Source organism: Pogona vitticeps, chromosome 1 (genome assembly GCF_051106095.1).
Source record: "Pogona vitticeps strain Pit_001003342236 chromosome 1, PviZW2.1, whole genome shotgun sequence".
Classification (NCBI taxonomy): Eukaryota; Metazoa; Chordata; class Lepidosauria; order Squamata; family Agamidae; genus Pogona; species Pogona vitticeps.
The window spans coordinates 131370926-131387742 of NC_135783.1; the positions used below are offsets into that span (position 1 = coordinate 131370926).

Sequence of the window (16817 nt, forward strand, 5' to 3'; positions counted from 1 at the left end):
GTGGTATTGTCATTTATACAGCCTGTTCAGTCTTTAAAATGATGCACCTTGTCCTTTGATTGCTGGAATTCATTTCACAGATTTGCCTTTCATTTTGATCACAGTGATGCATTGAATCGGATCGCTTCTTTGTCTTTTTTTTTTTAAAGAAAATGGCTGTCATTTTAGAATGACAGATTTATGATTATAGCCGTGTGACGCTAAGACATTGAAGAGACACCAAAAGAGCATTCAGTCTTAAGATCCAGCTCATTCTCTCCATAAGTCTTTCCCCCTGACACTTGAGCCTCCTTGTTTAGACCCAGGCTCACCCTCTGAGGTATCTGGGTCTGTCAGATCTTTTGTTTAAAGAATGGTTTATCCTTTGCTTACCCTTCTCTGAGTGCCAAGTTTGCAGTGCTTTTGCTTTACTGACTAAGTTACTGAACGTGACTAAGGTCATAACAGTATAGCAGATCCTTTTGAACTCCCACAGATAGCATTTTAGCTGTTTTAAGTGCTGGATATCTCAGTAGTGTAGGTCAGAGGCTGGGAGTTCGATTCCCCACTGGGCCTCCTTGACAGAGGGCTGGACTCGATGATCCGTAGGTTCCCTTCTAGCTCTGCAGTTCTAAGTTTATCATTATATTATTGTGTTATATTATTAAAGGCATTTTGTGTCCCTCGTACACACTCCTACACCAAAATAACTCTGCTAAACTGAACTTCCATTTGTTTGGACTTCCACTTTTTCAGTTGTTTTAAATACTATTCCACTCTCTTCCACAGAAGATGGTGTGATTTTACCGTGTTTCCTGAAAATAAGACAGGGTCTTATATTAATTTTTGCTCGAAAAAACGCATTAGGGCTTATTTTCAGGGGATGTTTTATTTTAGTTCATGTACAGCCATTTAAATTTATTCATATACAGTCTTGTCATTTTCTTCTGGTTGCTGCACAAGGGTAGAGGGCAGGGTTTCACTTAACTAGGGCTTATTTTGGGGGTAGGGCTTATATTTCGAGCATCCTGGAAAATCATACTAGGGCTTATTTTCAGCTTAGGTCTTATTTTCGGGAAAACAGGGTAGTTTTGGAGACTTTTAAAAAGAATCAGCATTTCTGACAAATGTGTTACATGGTGCTTTTAGCAAGGTGTGTGTCAGCCCTCTGAATCCTTCCAAGCTGTCGTAGAGGTGACTAGGTCCAGGCTGTCCTTTAGCACCCTCCCCTGGAAATGCTTGTGCAAATGCAGCCCTGCCACAAGTGTCTCCCTTTATTCAAAAGGATTCCCTTGGGGGAAGCAAATAAATCAAGCCCCAGTTGCCTTCATTCTTTCTCCCATCTCTCCTATAAGGAGTACTTGTCCATTCTCTCCTTAAGCATTGTTTTCTTGAAAAAGCTACACATATCCTCACAAACTACACCCCAGAACAGCAGTGGCATAGCGAGAGAGCAGAGTTGTGGTTAAGAGGAGAATGGATGCCACCTTATCATCTCCTGGTCTTTGCTTCAACCTGCAGCCGGCTGCCTTAGCTCTCCCTATCCTTGAACTGTAGTACTGCTGACAGCTACCTGCGTACTTTCCTTCTTTTTCTCTGCCTCTTCACAGTCCCAAGCCCAAGATCCCTTAAATCACCCAGTCCTTGCTTGTAGAAGCTAGGGATTCATAGAATCATAGAATAATGGAGTTGGAAGGAATCTGTACAGCCTTCGAGACTAACCCCTTGATCAGTGCAGGAATACAAATCAAAGAATATCTGCCAAATGGCTTCTCTTGAATGCCTCAAATGTTGGAGAGCTCACGACTTCCCAGGGGAATTGGTTCCATTGTTGAACTGCTCTAATAGTTAGGAAGATTTTCCTAATATTCGACTGAAATCTGGCTTCCTGTAACTTGAGCCCCTTATTATGTGTCCTGTGCTCTGGAATGACATAGACCTAGAGATGGGCATAGAACAAATCACAAAGGAACCTGCGCACCCCGCAAAAATCAGGCCATTTTGTGGTTCATTTGGGGGTGCTTTAGGAAAACATAACTGTCCAGAGTAAAACAAAACACTGAACAATTTTGGGCATTGGCAATTCCTATGCTTTATTTCTATTTCTCCTAGAAGTCCCAAATCACACAAATCACAAAACAGTTAATTTTACTGGAAAGTTTGTGAAAGTTTGTGGTTGGTGGTTTGTGAATAGTGATGAACCATGAACAATTTTCCTGTTTTGTGGCCATCTCTGCTTGGAACAGATCCTGTCACTCCTCTGAATGGAAATCTCCCCTCCTCTGTACAAACTACCTTTCAAGTACAGTGGTGCCCCGCATAGCGAGGTTAATCCGTTCCGGATTAACCGTCGCTATGGGGAAACATCGCTAAACGGAACGGAAAATGCCATTGGAACGCATTAAACTTAGTTTAATGCGTTCCAATGGCTTCTGTATTCACCGTTTAGCGAAGTTTCCCTCATCCGGCAGCCATTTTCGCACCCTCGGTAAGCAAGGGCAGGGCGCGAAAACGCTGCGCATGGTCATTTTGGGTCGTGCGGCAGCCATTTTGGAGCTGCCGATCAGCTGATTTCCCGATATCGCAATGCGAAGATCGGTAAGCGAAACACTTACCGATCTTCGCAATGCGAGTTTTGCCCATTGGGGCTGCCGGTATGCCTTCGCATTAGTGATCCCAAAAAAGGGATCACTATGTGAATTCGTCGTTGTATGGTGCGCTCGTTATGCGAAGCACCACTGTACAGTGGACCCTCGACTTACAGATGTTTCGAGTTACAGACTTCTCTGGCTGCAAAATTTAGGTTCGACTTGCAGCCGGAGAATCGACCTACAGACCAGAAAAAACAAAACAAAATGGAACAAAAACGGAACAAAAACGGCCAGTTACAGATTAATCGGTTTTCAGTGCATTGTAGGCAAATGGAGACTCGACCTACAGACTTTTCGACCTGCAGCCACTGTTCCAATACAGATTAATTCCGTAAGTAGAGGGTTCACTGTGTTTGAAAAGTACTATCATATCTTCCCCCAATCTTTTCTCAAAGCTAAACATGCCCAGTTCTTCCTCATAGGGCTTGTTTTGCAGTTCCCTGATCATCCTTGTTGGCCTCCTTTGAAATTCCAATTTGTCTGCGTCCTCCTTCATGTGTGGGGTCCAGAATTGGACACATTATTCTAGATAAGGACTAAACAGTGCTAAATGACTGTCTGTTTCATGTTTGGTCAATAGGGGTACTGGCTTGAGTTGTTTAAGGCAGGCATAGATATACAGTGGTGCCTCGCTTTACGATTGCCCCACATTACGACAAAACCGCATTACGACGATCTTATTGCGATCGCAAACCGATGGTCTGAATGGGTTTTTTTCGCTTTGCGATGATTGGTTCCCTGCTTCGGGAACTGATTCTTCGCAAAACTATGATTTTCCTCCAGCTGATCAGCAGTTTCAAAATGGCTGCCTGGTAAACAAAATGGTTCCCTGCTGTTTTCTGGGATGGATTCCTTGCAAGACAGCCACCGAAAATGGCTGCCCTATGTAGGATCTTCGCTGGACGGTGAGTTTCCAGCCCATTGGAACGCATTGAAGGGGTTTCAGTGCATGTTTCAATGGGCTTTTTATTTTCGCATTACAACGTTTTCGTTCTACAGCGATTTCGCTGGAACGAATTAACGTAATGCGAGGCACCACTGTATTTGGATCCCAGAGCTATGGAGACAGGAAAGATTGGGGAGCATGAAGATGCAGTGCCCCTTCAGAAGACTAAGGGTAGCCTTATTTTAACACCAAGACAGTAGCTCTAATAGAATATGCCTTTGAAGGTCATGAGCAAATATATACAGTAATTGAATTCTGGTGGTCCTGTATTATCATCGAGCATAGCTTGCTCAACTATCTGGTTTGGTGTAGTGGATAGAGTGAGGAACTAGCACTTTGGAAATAAGAGTTTGAATCCCCACTTGGCCATGGAAATTCACTGGGGGAGTGGAACTAGTAAAATGATTCCTTAAATATCTCACTTACCTTGAAAGCCCTGTTAGGGTCACTGTAACTCAGTTCCATCTTGACGCTACATACGGTAACTAGCGATAGCTTGATACAGGAGGAAGTGAGTTGTAAATGGAAGTAGGTCTAGTGGAATTGTTATGGCAAACAAACTGTGTAACAGACATTTCATGCAACCACATTTTAAATTTTATTTCCAGTTCCAACAGATTGCAGAGTAGCAGTGCTGTTAGCAGTATTAAAAGGCCATAATATAAAAATTGTTTTCTCTCCTATGAGCGTGTTCAACTCATAGAACATATAAAGAGGCCTGGAGGGAGTGATCCTGAATATTGCATTTCTTGACTGATTCCCCTTCTGGGGTTACTGAGGGCAGGGGTACCATGTCAGAGGTTGAGGAGCTAAGTCATCTGTAAACCCGAATGAAATAGGAGCAGCCAGCCAAATACAGCAGGTGCTTTGCTTTGGTGGACAAGGCATGTTCTCCTTCAGAGTGTTAGACTGCCAAATAAATACATTTCAAAATCTCCACATAAAAAGCGTAGCTGCAAGCCCTCCATGATTACTTGGACAGGGCGAGAACTAATGACTTCTCTTTTCAGATAGATTTTCATCATCTGTATCTGTGGCCAAGCCAGTGCTAAAGAAGTTCTGAATGTTTCCAGATGGCTACTGTTTAAGATTATTATTATTATTTTTTAGTTGCTCTCCGTGGTTCTTCTTGCCTCTTCTCACCCTGCAGCACAAATTTTCTGTCTGCCTGCTTGCTCTCCCTTCCTCACTGCAGCTGTTTTTCAGAGCTAAACTTAGCTCGGCAGAGACTGCGAACAAGAGGCATCCAGCAAAATATGAAGGGGATGGGGAGGCGGTTGAGCATCTGTGAGAGGCTGTTATGTGCTCGGAGTGCAGAATGGTTACAGCTGCCGGTCTGCCTCAGACTGCCCCGAGAACACTGGCAGGGACTGCTGGCATCTCTTCCTGAGGAGGTCAATCAGAGCTGCTCCCTGCAAGGGGCTCTGATACACCTTGGAGCTGCGGGAAGCTTTCTCTGTTGTGTTGTTTTTGTTTTATTTTATTGCCTTGCAAACTGTGACTAGAAGCAAACCCAGCTTCTTTATGGGATTAGATCCGCAGCATAATTTCTCTGCTGCTGATCTGAGTAGGTGTTGCACGAACCAGCTTGTTGCACTGCCTCCCATCAAAACGGAAGGTAGGGCACCTCGGTCTCCATTCGTTCAGTGGGAGGAAAGAGATTTAGCATTGCACCAATTTCCTGGCAGTGCCTTCTCCCCCTTCTCCCCCCTTTGCAAGCCATCAAGTCCTGCAGCTGCTTTGCAACACAGAATTCGCAGTGAAACGAAAAATGGCAACTTACTATAAGGGCATCCCACCACCACCACCCCCAAAACCCCACTAACCTCAAAACAAGAATGCAGTTTAGATTAAGAACTCCAGATAACACTTGTTGTGAAATGTGGCAGTGGTTACAACTAGAAATAAACATGTTTGCCTTTGCTTTATTTATTCTTATTGTAAGGATGGGGTGGCTTCTTGAACTATAATCAGTTTTACAGGTTTGCTGAAGTGAAGTTGATACTCAAAATTGCTTTACCCGCTGGATGTCAATCAGCTTTTTAAAAAATACTCAGTAGAGTGCCGTCGGTTCTATCACTTTTGTAGAGGAACGGCCATAGGTTTAACACTGACATGGGCTGCAGTTTGTGCTTTTGCTTTGTTGATGTCCTTTATACCAGGAAAAAGAATCTACTACTACTTAGACTTTTATTTGTATTTTTTTGTTGTTGGTTAACAGTATATGCATACCGGAAGAAACATACTTTTAATAATGCTGTATTCTGATGTAACTTTGATGTCCTAGATTTGAAGCAATGTATAAATCTCCACTGAAAAGGTATTACCATTTTTAAAAGTAGTATAAAGCAAATATTTGTAGTAGTAAAAAGAAAAGTGTTGTGAGGTGAGAGGAGCGTTACCCGTTTCACCACAGTTCTCATAGTTTCGTGACACTTGTCTTTTATGGTCGCTGCTGTTCTTGCAAGATGACTGGAAGGTGGTGACATGAAGCTTTGGCACATCACTACCAAAGTGAAAACAGTTAAAAATTATGTACTGCTGTGATTCAGAAGCTGTTCTCGCTGAATACAGGGGGACTGAACTTCCTCATAAATGTTCTTAGGATTGCAAGCGAGATAGATACGTCCATACAAATTCCAGCCAGCTTTAGCCCAGCCTTAGTTTGGCAACTGAATACACTCTGTTAGTTGGCTGATCCCTTTAAGCAGTGAAGGATCCATAGGAGCCATTGATTCTCTCGCATCAGGAACCTGTCTGCAACGAAGGGAGTGAAAGATCAGCGGCGGCTGTGTGCATCAGCCTTTAAACCCCATGAGCTCCAACTGCGTGGGGGTGGCAGACAAGCTTGGCAGGTTTTTCTACTGTCTCTCATAAGCCGGAGGCAAGAGTGCAGGACCCCAGACTGAGACTGCCCTTCAACCTTCATGCTCTGGTTGCAAAATGAGCTCTTTAACTTCACTGGTCAGTTTGATGGGGTTGACTGGTTTAAATTTAATCACTTAAATTACAAGATTGCACATCAATGGTCATAATTACTCAATGTGCGCTTTTCTCCCACCCTCCCTCCCTGCTTCCCACCCTCCCTTCCTCTCCTCCTCTGCCTTTTGTTCTGCTGTTGAAAAATGGATGCTTCCTCATACTGTCGCCAGAGCTAAAAGCTAAGAGGTCATTTCCCAGCTTTGTCTTATTGCTTCATTTATTCCGGCAGTCTGTTCCTTTTGCCCATCAAGCCTCTCTTGCTAGTGACTGTGTGCAAGATTTTCGGTTTAACGTAGCAGAATGTTAGGAACAGTGCTCAAAATGCAGTGATGTTAACGAGGGGAAATCATTTAAATAGGAATGCATATGACCGATAATTGATGGCTAGGGAAAGAGCTTCTAATTTATTTGTGCACATTCACAAGCTGCTCTCATTTTACAGCCTCCATTCAGCTGTGGAGGTCACGTCTGGGCCGGGTGATGTACTCCATGGCAAACTGTCTGCTAATGATGAAGGTAGGTGGGTGCAGTTGCTATAGAGCTACCATATATCTGTGAGTAGAATGTCATGAAAGCTGGAGGCAGAGTGTGATTCCTGTTGCAGTTGTATTGCCTATCGGTGGAGAAATCCTTTAAGGGACATGCAGTGGCAATACAAGGGCGTATGTTTCTAAGACTGGGTTTCTAACCTACCACACAGCTAGAATTACTAATACTGTATGTGCTTTTTTCTTGCTCATACCTTGCCTTAGAATTGTTGCTCTGCTTGCACTGAAGTCTTACAGTACTTTTATCAGTATAATACCTTCCTTCCCTGGATGCTATCAGATGGGTGGCTTCAAGTGCTGTTACATAAAAGACATTGTGCAGTTGTTTTGTTTCTTTCTCCTTAATTGATTTTATATAGAGGGAAAGAAAAGAGAGGAGATGAGAGGACATGGGTGGGTTACAACATCACAGAAGATAATGTCGTCTCCCACAATAAATTGTCCCGAATATGGCAGAGCAGTTGCACAGTAGACAACTGAATGCAACGCCTGATGTGGAGTAGCATTCTCCTCCCATCTTCTAGGTCCAAGCTAATTAAGGTCATTTCATAACCTGGATGTGGCTGAGTGAATGAACCCATATTTTCTAGGTTCCTTTTTCAGGGCCAAATTTAGTCGCCAAGAGTACTCTGTCAGATAAAAGTAGTAATAATGATTGCCTTCTAAGGAGAATAAACTAAAAATTTATCCAGCACTAGGCAGACCAGGGTCAGGAGTGGCCTCCTGTTGGGTGAAGTGAAGCAGGCATCTCAGGTTATGAGGCAGAGAATGGTGGTGAGGTATTTCAAGGACCTTAAAGGACATGGGTGTGATATGAGCTGCCTTGAGCCCTGTGTACTAGCATGCTGGCTGGAGGCAGGATGAATGAGTTCTTCTCTCACCACCGCTTGAAAATTCAGCTGAATGCCTGATCTGATTTGTACATGGAATGACATGCACTGCCATTTCCCCCCCCTCCTTTGGCCTTACCAGTTCTGCTGGGGAGATTGTTCACACTGAGAAAGATGCAAAGAAGCTTCATTCAAGACATAAAATAACAATATTATGCTACAATAATCTAAATAAGTGTAAAAGGCAAAATTCATTTTAAAATAACAAGAAGAGACTCACTTGAGCAATTTAGTGATAATTACAGTTTTTAGATTTCTATAGACTTTGTTTTTGCATTTACCTCTTACTCTCCTCCTATGTATTAAATCTATATTTTAGCAATTCTTAGTAGTAATTAGCCATCTGCTTGTTTCACTTCTCCTCTTCTCTGTAAGGGATGCTTCCAAAGTGCCACCACCCAGTCTTGGATCCAAATGCACTTGTAGTGGAGTTCATTTAAAACACAGGATTCCCAATCCCATTTTGAGAAAATTCAGTTCCCTGCTTTGATAAAGTTCAGTTCAAGCCTTAAATTCTTGTTAAAAATATCCTTGCTGCTTTCCCTCTCTGTATTTTACAACTCAGGTTTAGTTTCCATTAAAGGTTTTTCCACTGACAGTAGTGTCCAAATACTAAAATCCAGGAAGTCTAAAATAAAAACTGAAATAAAAATTGGAATGCCATCCTGTCCAGGGAACTGCATCATAGAAATTTGTTAGTGTTTTGATTTAAGCCCCTCAAAACAATTGTCTACAGTTTGCAAAAAGCTATTTTGTGGGACCTCAAAGGCATTTATTTGGTGGGCTGAGCAAAAAATGACCTCTTAGACATAGTGAATCATTTAAAAGTTCTGTTAAGTACTACTGTATCTAGAGTTCAGTTTGAATCTGCTTTTTCTGTTGATGCATCATGGTAGAAAGTAGTAGGCTCTCTACTGATACACTTGAATTTTCTCTCACCCCCCCCCCTTTCCCATCTGGAAAATGTGCTCCATGGGATTTTCAAATTTTTTGAAGCAGATGTTGGGGATGTATTGGAATCTGTAGTGGGGAGGGGGAGTATCACCCTCTTTCCATGTGATGTCTTGTAGTAGGTTGGTTGTGGCTACTAGACGTGCCCCATCAGTTTGGCTTTTTACCTTGGTGAATTGATATTGTAGTTTAAGCAATGCCTGCTGTAAATCTGTAAGTTTTGAGTCTCGTGGATCTGAGCAGATGTGGCTGCATCAGAGAGCTTGGCTGTAGACAATAGATTTTGTGATATGTTCTGGATGGAAACTAGAGATATGTAAGGGTGTGTATCATATGATGCTTTTATGTCCATTGTGCCATTGTGCAATGGTGTCTAGAAAGCAGAGCTGTTATGTAGATTGGTATAGACTCACATTGATGACAGAGTGAAAATTGTTGAAGTTTTGGTAGATTTTCTCAAGTTATTCCATGAGTCCATGTGATAAAGACATCACCAGTACTGTATATCTGAGATGAAGTAGAACAGTGGTTCCCAACGTTGAGTAATCCAGGTGTTCTTTGACTGCAACTCCCTGAAGCCTTCACCATTAGCTTTGCTGGATGGGATTTCTGGGAGCTGCAGTCCAAGAACACCTCAGTTACCCAAGGCTGGGAATCACTGAAGTAGAGGGCTTGGGATATACAGTGGTGCCTCGACTTACAAATTTAATTGGTTCAGGGAGATGGTCGTAACTCAAAATGGTCGTAAGTTGGAGCACCATTTCCCATGGGAATGCATTGAAATACAATTAATCCGTTGTGACCAAAGAAAAAATCATCAAAAAAATCACTGCAAGACTGGTTGGAAACGTGATTAATCTCTTCCAGCCGAAAGGGGGGGGGGGGAAGCAATCAACCGTGCAAGACCCATTGCAAATGCAAACAGGACAAAGCAAAAAGCAATCAAGCAGATTGTGCAAGATCGGAAATGGGGGGAACTAAAAAGCAAACAAACCCCCCAAAACCCATTGGAAATGGGAAGAACCCAAAAACCAAACAACCCCCCCAAGACCCATCATACCACAGAAACATAACCCCCCCAGCCCAAAACCATGCTGCAAAAGCACCCAGAACAGTTTTTAAAAAGCAGGAAACAGCACCTTACCTTACAAGGCAGCCCAAAGCCTCCCTGCAAACACACACACTCTCTCTCAGAAGCAGAAGGACGCCATCAGAAGTCTCCAACAACAACGCACACTCTCTAACTGCTGGGGCGAAAGAGCTACAAAGAAGCAGCCTCGTTGCCACCTACAGTTAGAAATTTGAATTTCCCGCCTTTTTCCCCTACCTTTTTCTGGTAATGATATGATAAAACTTTATTACGGTCAAAGACCATCCACAAATAAAACATCAAAATATATAAATATTCAAAGGTATACAACAATATTGCCTTTTTCTGTTTGTAAGTGGAAGCTCCGGACACAAGTAGAAGCAAAATTTTGCGGCCGGAGCTGGTCGTAACTCGAAATGGTTATAAGTAGGAGTGTTCGTAAGTCGACGCACCACTGTAGAACCTGAGGAAGCATTGTTCTATTAGTATGTTGCCATTTTATAGACCAGCGATGGTGAACCTATAGCACACATGCCGCAGCTGGCACACTGAGCCCTTTCTGCTGGCACTTGAGCCATAGGTCGCCAGATCGCTACTCCCCCCCTCCCCCGCAGCCAATCCTGAGCAGGCAGCTGTAACCGCGGTGCTGGTGCCCGGACAGCCGGCATGTCAGGATCCAGAGCAGCTGGTGCTGGCGGTGGATCCAAAGTGGGGTCTTGAGGCACCTCTGTGCCTGGGATTCCCCCTTCTGCTGCCACTTCCGGTGCTGCCGCCACCGCACCACACCACCTCCTGTATTTTTTTCCCCAGTTTGGGCACAAGAACCCCCAAAATTTTGCCACCACTGCTATAGGCCCATACACAATGCCATGGCTGTAACATTGATCTGAAGGAACATGTTATTACTGAAAATTATATCATTATATGTGAGTAGCAAGTCACAGAGTTCACTTTGTTTTTATTTATTTTCACTCTTTCACCTAGGTGTCTGCTTAGATTTCACATGTAATAAAAATAGGTTTCTTTCTTCTGGAATCAGCGTGAAGTGCAATTGACTGCTATTTAGCCTGCCCACCTCCATTGCTTCATATTTATTTCATTCAACCTAATTTTGAAACTAGTTTATTTCTAATGAAAAAGCAGTAAGGTGTGGCAGAGATTGTTGATAGGAAGAATAAAAATCATTGGCTGGTTTCAAATAGCATTTACTGTAACAGAACATTAGAGAATAGCTGTACTGCTCTTTGCCCCTTTAGAAAAAACATTGGCCAGAATCTGAATAGTTACACCTCCTTGTATAACTCCATTTTCATAAATCTCAGTTCTGATTTACAGCAAGTTCAGAAGCTGGTGTGGGCATTTGCTACCGTTCATCAGTTGCAGGGCTAGGAACATGATACCGGTAGCACATTTCTATGCTGACTGTTAACGGGGGGGGGGGGGGGGGAATTGAATTTTACACTGATGGAGTTATGGCAGTGTTAATTTGTGAACTGGATTCCAGTCATTAAATCGTTAGCTGTAATTCAAGTATAAGAGTGAGGACTATGGCCTCAGTCCCATTGTTTGCTCCCTAACTAGAGAAGACCCTTCAAATCAGCAAGGCCTGCAAACATGTTGACTTGCCATTCAGCAGTCGATCCTCTAGTTGAGACTGCAACTCGATTTAGGCCATTGCCTTTAAATGTAAGCAGGAGCGACCTGGAGTGAAACTGTGCCTCAGTGCATGGCTCAGGTGGGAATCATTCAGTTACATCTCATTCTCACAAAGGGACTCCCACGGTAGACTGGGATAAAACTGACAAAGGGCTAGTTACCATTAACTTCACAAATAATCAGTTCCCTCCCATAACATTGTGTGGCTGCATTCCACAGCACTAAATTGACCAGAAAATAATAACATTTTTATATGAATAAGTATTGTGTGCTTAGTGTAGATACTAGAAGATGAGATCCACCTGACAGTAGTGCATCTTTGCACATATTTGTCTCCTTTTCTTCTATTCATGTTCATTAATCACAGCATGTTCTCTGCCTACAGTGAACATGTAGGATGTATGGTTTCAAAACCAAAACATATCCTCATCCCAACATGCTTTCTTCTTTTCTTGTGAAACAGGGATCTTTTTCATAAAGAAACCCTTTGCTTGGTTGAATAAATCTTCTTTCATGTAGGTAGCTAATAGAGATGGGCACGAACCACAGTTTCGAAGTTCATGCCACTTTGTCAGGCTGGCACCACAGGTGCCGTGAGTTCCCTTCCCCCAGCCCCAGCTGGCTCCTCCACTCACCACCTGGTGTAGGCTGCTGTTCTCCCCCTCTTTGGGTGTTCAGCCAGGAGGAGGACATGTTTCCCTCCTCCAGCAGCCGCCCACTCAAAGGCAGCACACTGCAGGAATTACTGCCCCGCCTCCTCGTCTGAGTGGACAGTTTCCAGAGGAGAGAAACACACGCTCCTGCCAGGACTGGTCAAACACCCAAAGAGGGGGGAGAAGAGCAGCGTGTGCTGGCTGGCAAATGGAGGATCCAACCGGGAGTGGAGGAGGTGAATGCGCGGCAGCTGTGGTGCCAGTCTGACGAACCTCCGGAGCAAGGTTCGTGCCCATCTCTAGTAGCTGATCAATAAGCTGGGAATATAGAATTACAGAATAATACTAGGATGGAAGCCTATATATGTTAATTTTCTCTGAAAAGGCAAATATTGTCACTAGCAATCCCTTGTGTGCATGGTAAGGAGATGTCCTGATCTGTGAGAAGACTGAGTACCATATCGGATATGAGCATAGTCCGGTTGGCTATGATGCTGTTGTGTGTAGGAAAATATAATATCTTCCACATGGTGAGAATAAATAGTAATTGCTTCTTATAGGTAATTACTCGTGGTTATGACTTCATTCTAGGAATAAATGAAAATTTTCTTAGCATGTTTGTCTCTGAACACGGAGGCTGAGAAACTAAGCAGTCAGTAGGAGCACCTGGATTAGGAATTTGAATCCCCCACTGTGCCTCTTGGGAGAGAGACCGACCAAGATCATTGGAAGCAGTTTTGGCAGGGAGGTTGCATGCCCTGCCACGGGTCCAGCCTTGGGCAAGCTGCACAATCCCAGGGCATCCCTAGAAGGATGTAAACTAAGTACTTTATACCTGGAAAACCTTCCAGTCATTATATATATGAAATTGACTTGGCTGCCTGTCATGATTGTTATATTCATGCAGAAACAGATTTTGGAGTGGGAAGCTGGGTCTTAGAGCTATCGAGTTGGAAGACCACTAGAGAAAGGAGAGCTGCCTGTCCCAGAAAGGGGTGAGACTGATGTCTGAGCACTGTCTTTCGATTTGCAGCCTCTTTTAATTTAAAGTGGACACACAGCATAAATCTCCCTTACGTTAGACTCCGGTAATCTTGCCTGTCCCACACCCCCTTTACTTGCTACAGCTACATAGCAGCAAAAGAGGCTGCTGAGGCCACTGGGTTCTTTCAGAGGGTTGGATCCATTCCCCAGACAGTCAAATTAATACCTATATAAAATCAACTGCAGCGATGCAATGTAGTGAGTAAAGTGCTGGACCGAGACACAAAGCTTTGTGGTTCAAATCCCTGCCTGGCTGTGGCAACACCCAAGGAGGTGGCAATGGAAAACCCCTCCCGCAAGGAGCTCTTCTTCAACATTTTCCTTCCAACCAGCTGGGCATTTAATTCTTTAAAATCCATATTTAAATTGAAGTCCAAATATGGAGGTCTTCAAATTGAGGACCTCCATATTTAAATTGAGGTCCAGACATATCTATCAGGAAGCTTTAAATAAGAAACAAATCCATCTAACACATTTTTTAAAAAAACAGTATCTTGAAAAACATTAAGCAGGAATCAAAACAAGGAGGGAGGAATCCCTGCTCATTCACTAAATCTCCACCCAGAGCTCCTTTCAGAGTCCCTTCCTCTAGCCAGAGTGACTGTTCCCTCATCAAACGGTCCACGAGGAGTGGCCATTTTCCCAGCAACAGGAATTTTTAGAACACTCTGAATGCGGCCAGCAGTCCACTTGGCAGCAGATAAAACTTCCTTTGCTGTGCAGAAGGGTGGGGAGGAAGGCTCTGTGTGTACACACATATGGTGTGTGATCACGGTCCTGGCAGATACAAAGCTGTTGCTTGTGGAGCAGAGATTTTCCAGTCTCCCTGAATCTGGTTTGACTTGGGGGATGCTTTGTAACTCAAGCTGGTCCCTTGCATCTCAGATGTCTTAATCCTGTAGCTTGCTATATAGGTTCCCTGCCCCCCCCTTCTTCTGCAAGAATGAACGAGAAGCATGCCGTTTTCTGGTCACGGAAAAATCTTAGTGCTGTACTTTCAAAGAGGACATCCTTTCCAATTTAAATAGTTTATACTTATATCTGTTTATTGTACATGCGTCCAGCTTTGTTTTCTTTATATAGGGCACATAGAGTGGAGAAGAAACGCTGACCTGGCGTCACCGTTTGTGTGTTTTTTACCCCTTAGGACTATGTGCTTGCTGTGGAGACATATCACACCGTCATCAAATATTACCCAGAGCAAGAGCCTCAGCTGTTGAGTGGAATTGGAAGGATTTTCCTGCAGGTACCTACTTGATTTTGAATAAATCCAAGTGACAGCCTCTCTTGACCACAGCAGAACAACTATTTGTGTATTTTTTTAAACTGTCTGCTTTTGCTTAGTAGAAGTTGGATGTACTAATTGTATTATTTAACCAATAGTAAAGTCATTATCCAAATCGTGACTTAAAACAAACAAGAGTAACGTTTAGGAATACTAAGTCTGCCTCCGAGGTACATGAGGAAACCTGAGGACGACTTCTGATTTTTAAAAAATATTCACATTTAACTACTAAATTTGAATATCATTGTTCCTGTTTCTGCAGTACTAAAGATATAAACTATGTCATTATTTTCAAATTTCTTTAATACATTATATATTTATCTGGAAATATGTCCTGTTCGATTCAATCTGAGTACAGTGGTGCCCCGCATAGTGACGATAATCCATGCAGCCAAAATCGTCGCTATACGGATTCGTCGCTATGTGAAATAAAAAAGCCCATAGGAATGCATTAAAACCCGTTTAATGCATTCCTATGGGCAAAAAACTCACCTTTATGCGAAAATCCTCCATACGGCTACCATTTTCGCTGCCCAGTAAGCGAGGAATCCGGGCGAAAACACAGTGGGCGGCCCTTTTGCCATCTTCTCCGCTCCAGCCCCTCCCCGCCTCACAGCTGATCGGTGCTGGTCTTAGAAGCTTCCTCAGGCTTGCCCAGCAGGTAAACAGACAGTGGAAATGTACTGGGGAAGCCTCTGAAACCTGCGCTTTGCCAGGGTGGGGGTGTGGCAGGGGCAGGCCCGCCACCCCAGAGCCCCCCCGGGACAAAGCGGGGCTTTCAGAGGTGCATTTTCACTGCTGAAAAAGCCCCAGGAGACTTCTGAAAGCGGCACTTTGCCAGGGTGGGGGGTGGGTGGGGGTGTGGCAGGGGCAGGCCCGCTACCCCCCAGAGCCCCCCCTCACACCGCTTTCAGAAGCCTCTTGGGGCTTTTTCAAGCGCAAGGTTCCCTTCCTGGCAGTGCTCTTTTGCTCTGAGGTCCGTCAGAGGCTGGTTTTGTGGCAAAGACAAAGGGGAGAAGGCAAGGCCCTCGCCTCGTGTCTCAGAGGTGCAATCTGTCTGTCCGATTCCAAGAGTTATGTTAACAGACTCTGAAGGGAATCTTGTCTTCCTCAGTGTGAGCTGTTACAGGAGGCCTTGAGGGAAGAGGGATTATTGGATATTCTTGTATTAGTGGCTTGGCTGTCAGAATGGGGCCTTTTCCTTCGAGAGGAGGAGGAAGGAAGACAAAGCACGAGGAACCTCTTGGCCTGCTTACATAACCTTGAAGGAGAGCAGCTGGAAATGCTGCTGCCATCACAGATTCGGGCTTTTGTTCCTTCTCCCTGCCGCTCTGTCCAAAGGAAGATTTGCTGCATCCAGCCGGTGATGCCCTGAAGTGGGTGGGCGGGGGAGTAGAGAGCAGCCTTCTTCATTTAATTAAATTAAATGCTGCACTGAAATTCTACTGCCGAGCATCCCATCTGTTGCATGGAACACACACCAAAAAGCCACTTGCTCACGATTTAGATAAAGCTGGTGTGTCAGAGCTGGTTGTCCTTAAGGACAAGTTCAGGAGGAAACAAGTCCTGTCCTGGAAAACACACAAACAAACAGGCAGACGTGTGTCGGTACAGATGCCCAGCTGTGCAATTGCTTCCTTTCATTCTCCCAGAGCCACGGAGCAAAGAGATCTCAGGATGAGGCATCGGAGGTCCAGAGGGACATGTCCACTTCCCTCGGACTCTGTAGCCCATGAGCTCTCACCCTGAATGCCAGGTGCATGTAGCCTGCTTTGTGACTGAAAAGCCTTCTGGACTGCAGGGCACGTGGCATGCCAGAGGATGTAGATGAGGTCCCCCAAGACGTATGGGTGAACCTTAGCCTAATCTCTTCCTCTTCCAAGCAGCCACCTCCCAACTCTCAACTCTTGTCTTGACGCAACCATAAAAAATTAGAGCTGCCTGCTCGAGGGTGGTGATGGTGGGGGAGGAGGGCGCCCTGAAGCAACAGTTCCCTCCCTCTGTCATTTCCCTTCTGCTCTGCACACAATGACTCCTACTGCAAAACTGGTCTTATTTTTTTACCATCTTTCTGACCAGTATATCTTACTATTTTCAACTGCACACAAAGCTCACTTCTTTCACCCTTCAGAGATGCTAATC

At 44.1% G+C, this 16817-nt stretch overlaps 2 protein-coding genes across 5 annotated transcripts in view; one reads left to right on the forward strand and one right to left on the reverse strand.

Annotated features, from left to right (window-relative positions):
* Window positions 1–16817, reverse strand: part of LOC144587799 (uncharacterized) — an 887030-nt gene that overhangs the window by 121274 nt on the left and 748939 nt on the right. The gene's annotated exons all lie outside the window — the stretch shown is intronic.
* Window positions 1–16817, forward strand: part of TRAPPC12 (trafficking protein particle complex subunit 12) — a 64715-nt gene that overhangs the window by 43982 nt on the left and 3916 nt on the right. For 3 of the 4 annotated variants that reach the window (XM_073001040.2, XM_073001042.2, XM_020782605.3), the window contains 2 exons: window positions 7001–7074; window positions 14538–14636. In XM_073001040.2, coding sequence (XP_072857141.2) covers window positions 7001–7074; window positions 14538–14636 — 173 coding nt within the window. The remainder of the gene's footprint in view (window positions 1–7000; window positions 7075–14537; window positions 14637–16817) is intronic. The other variant, XR_013542953.1, reaches the window with a different exon arrangement.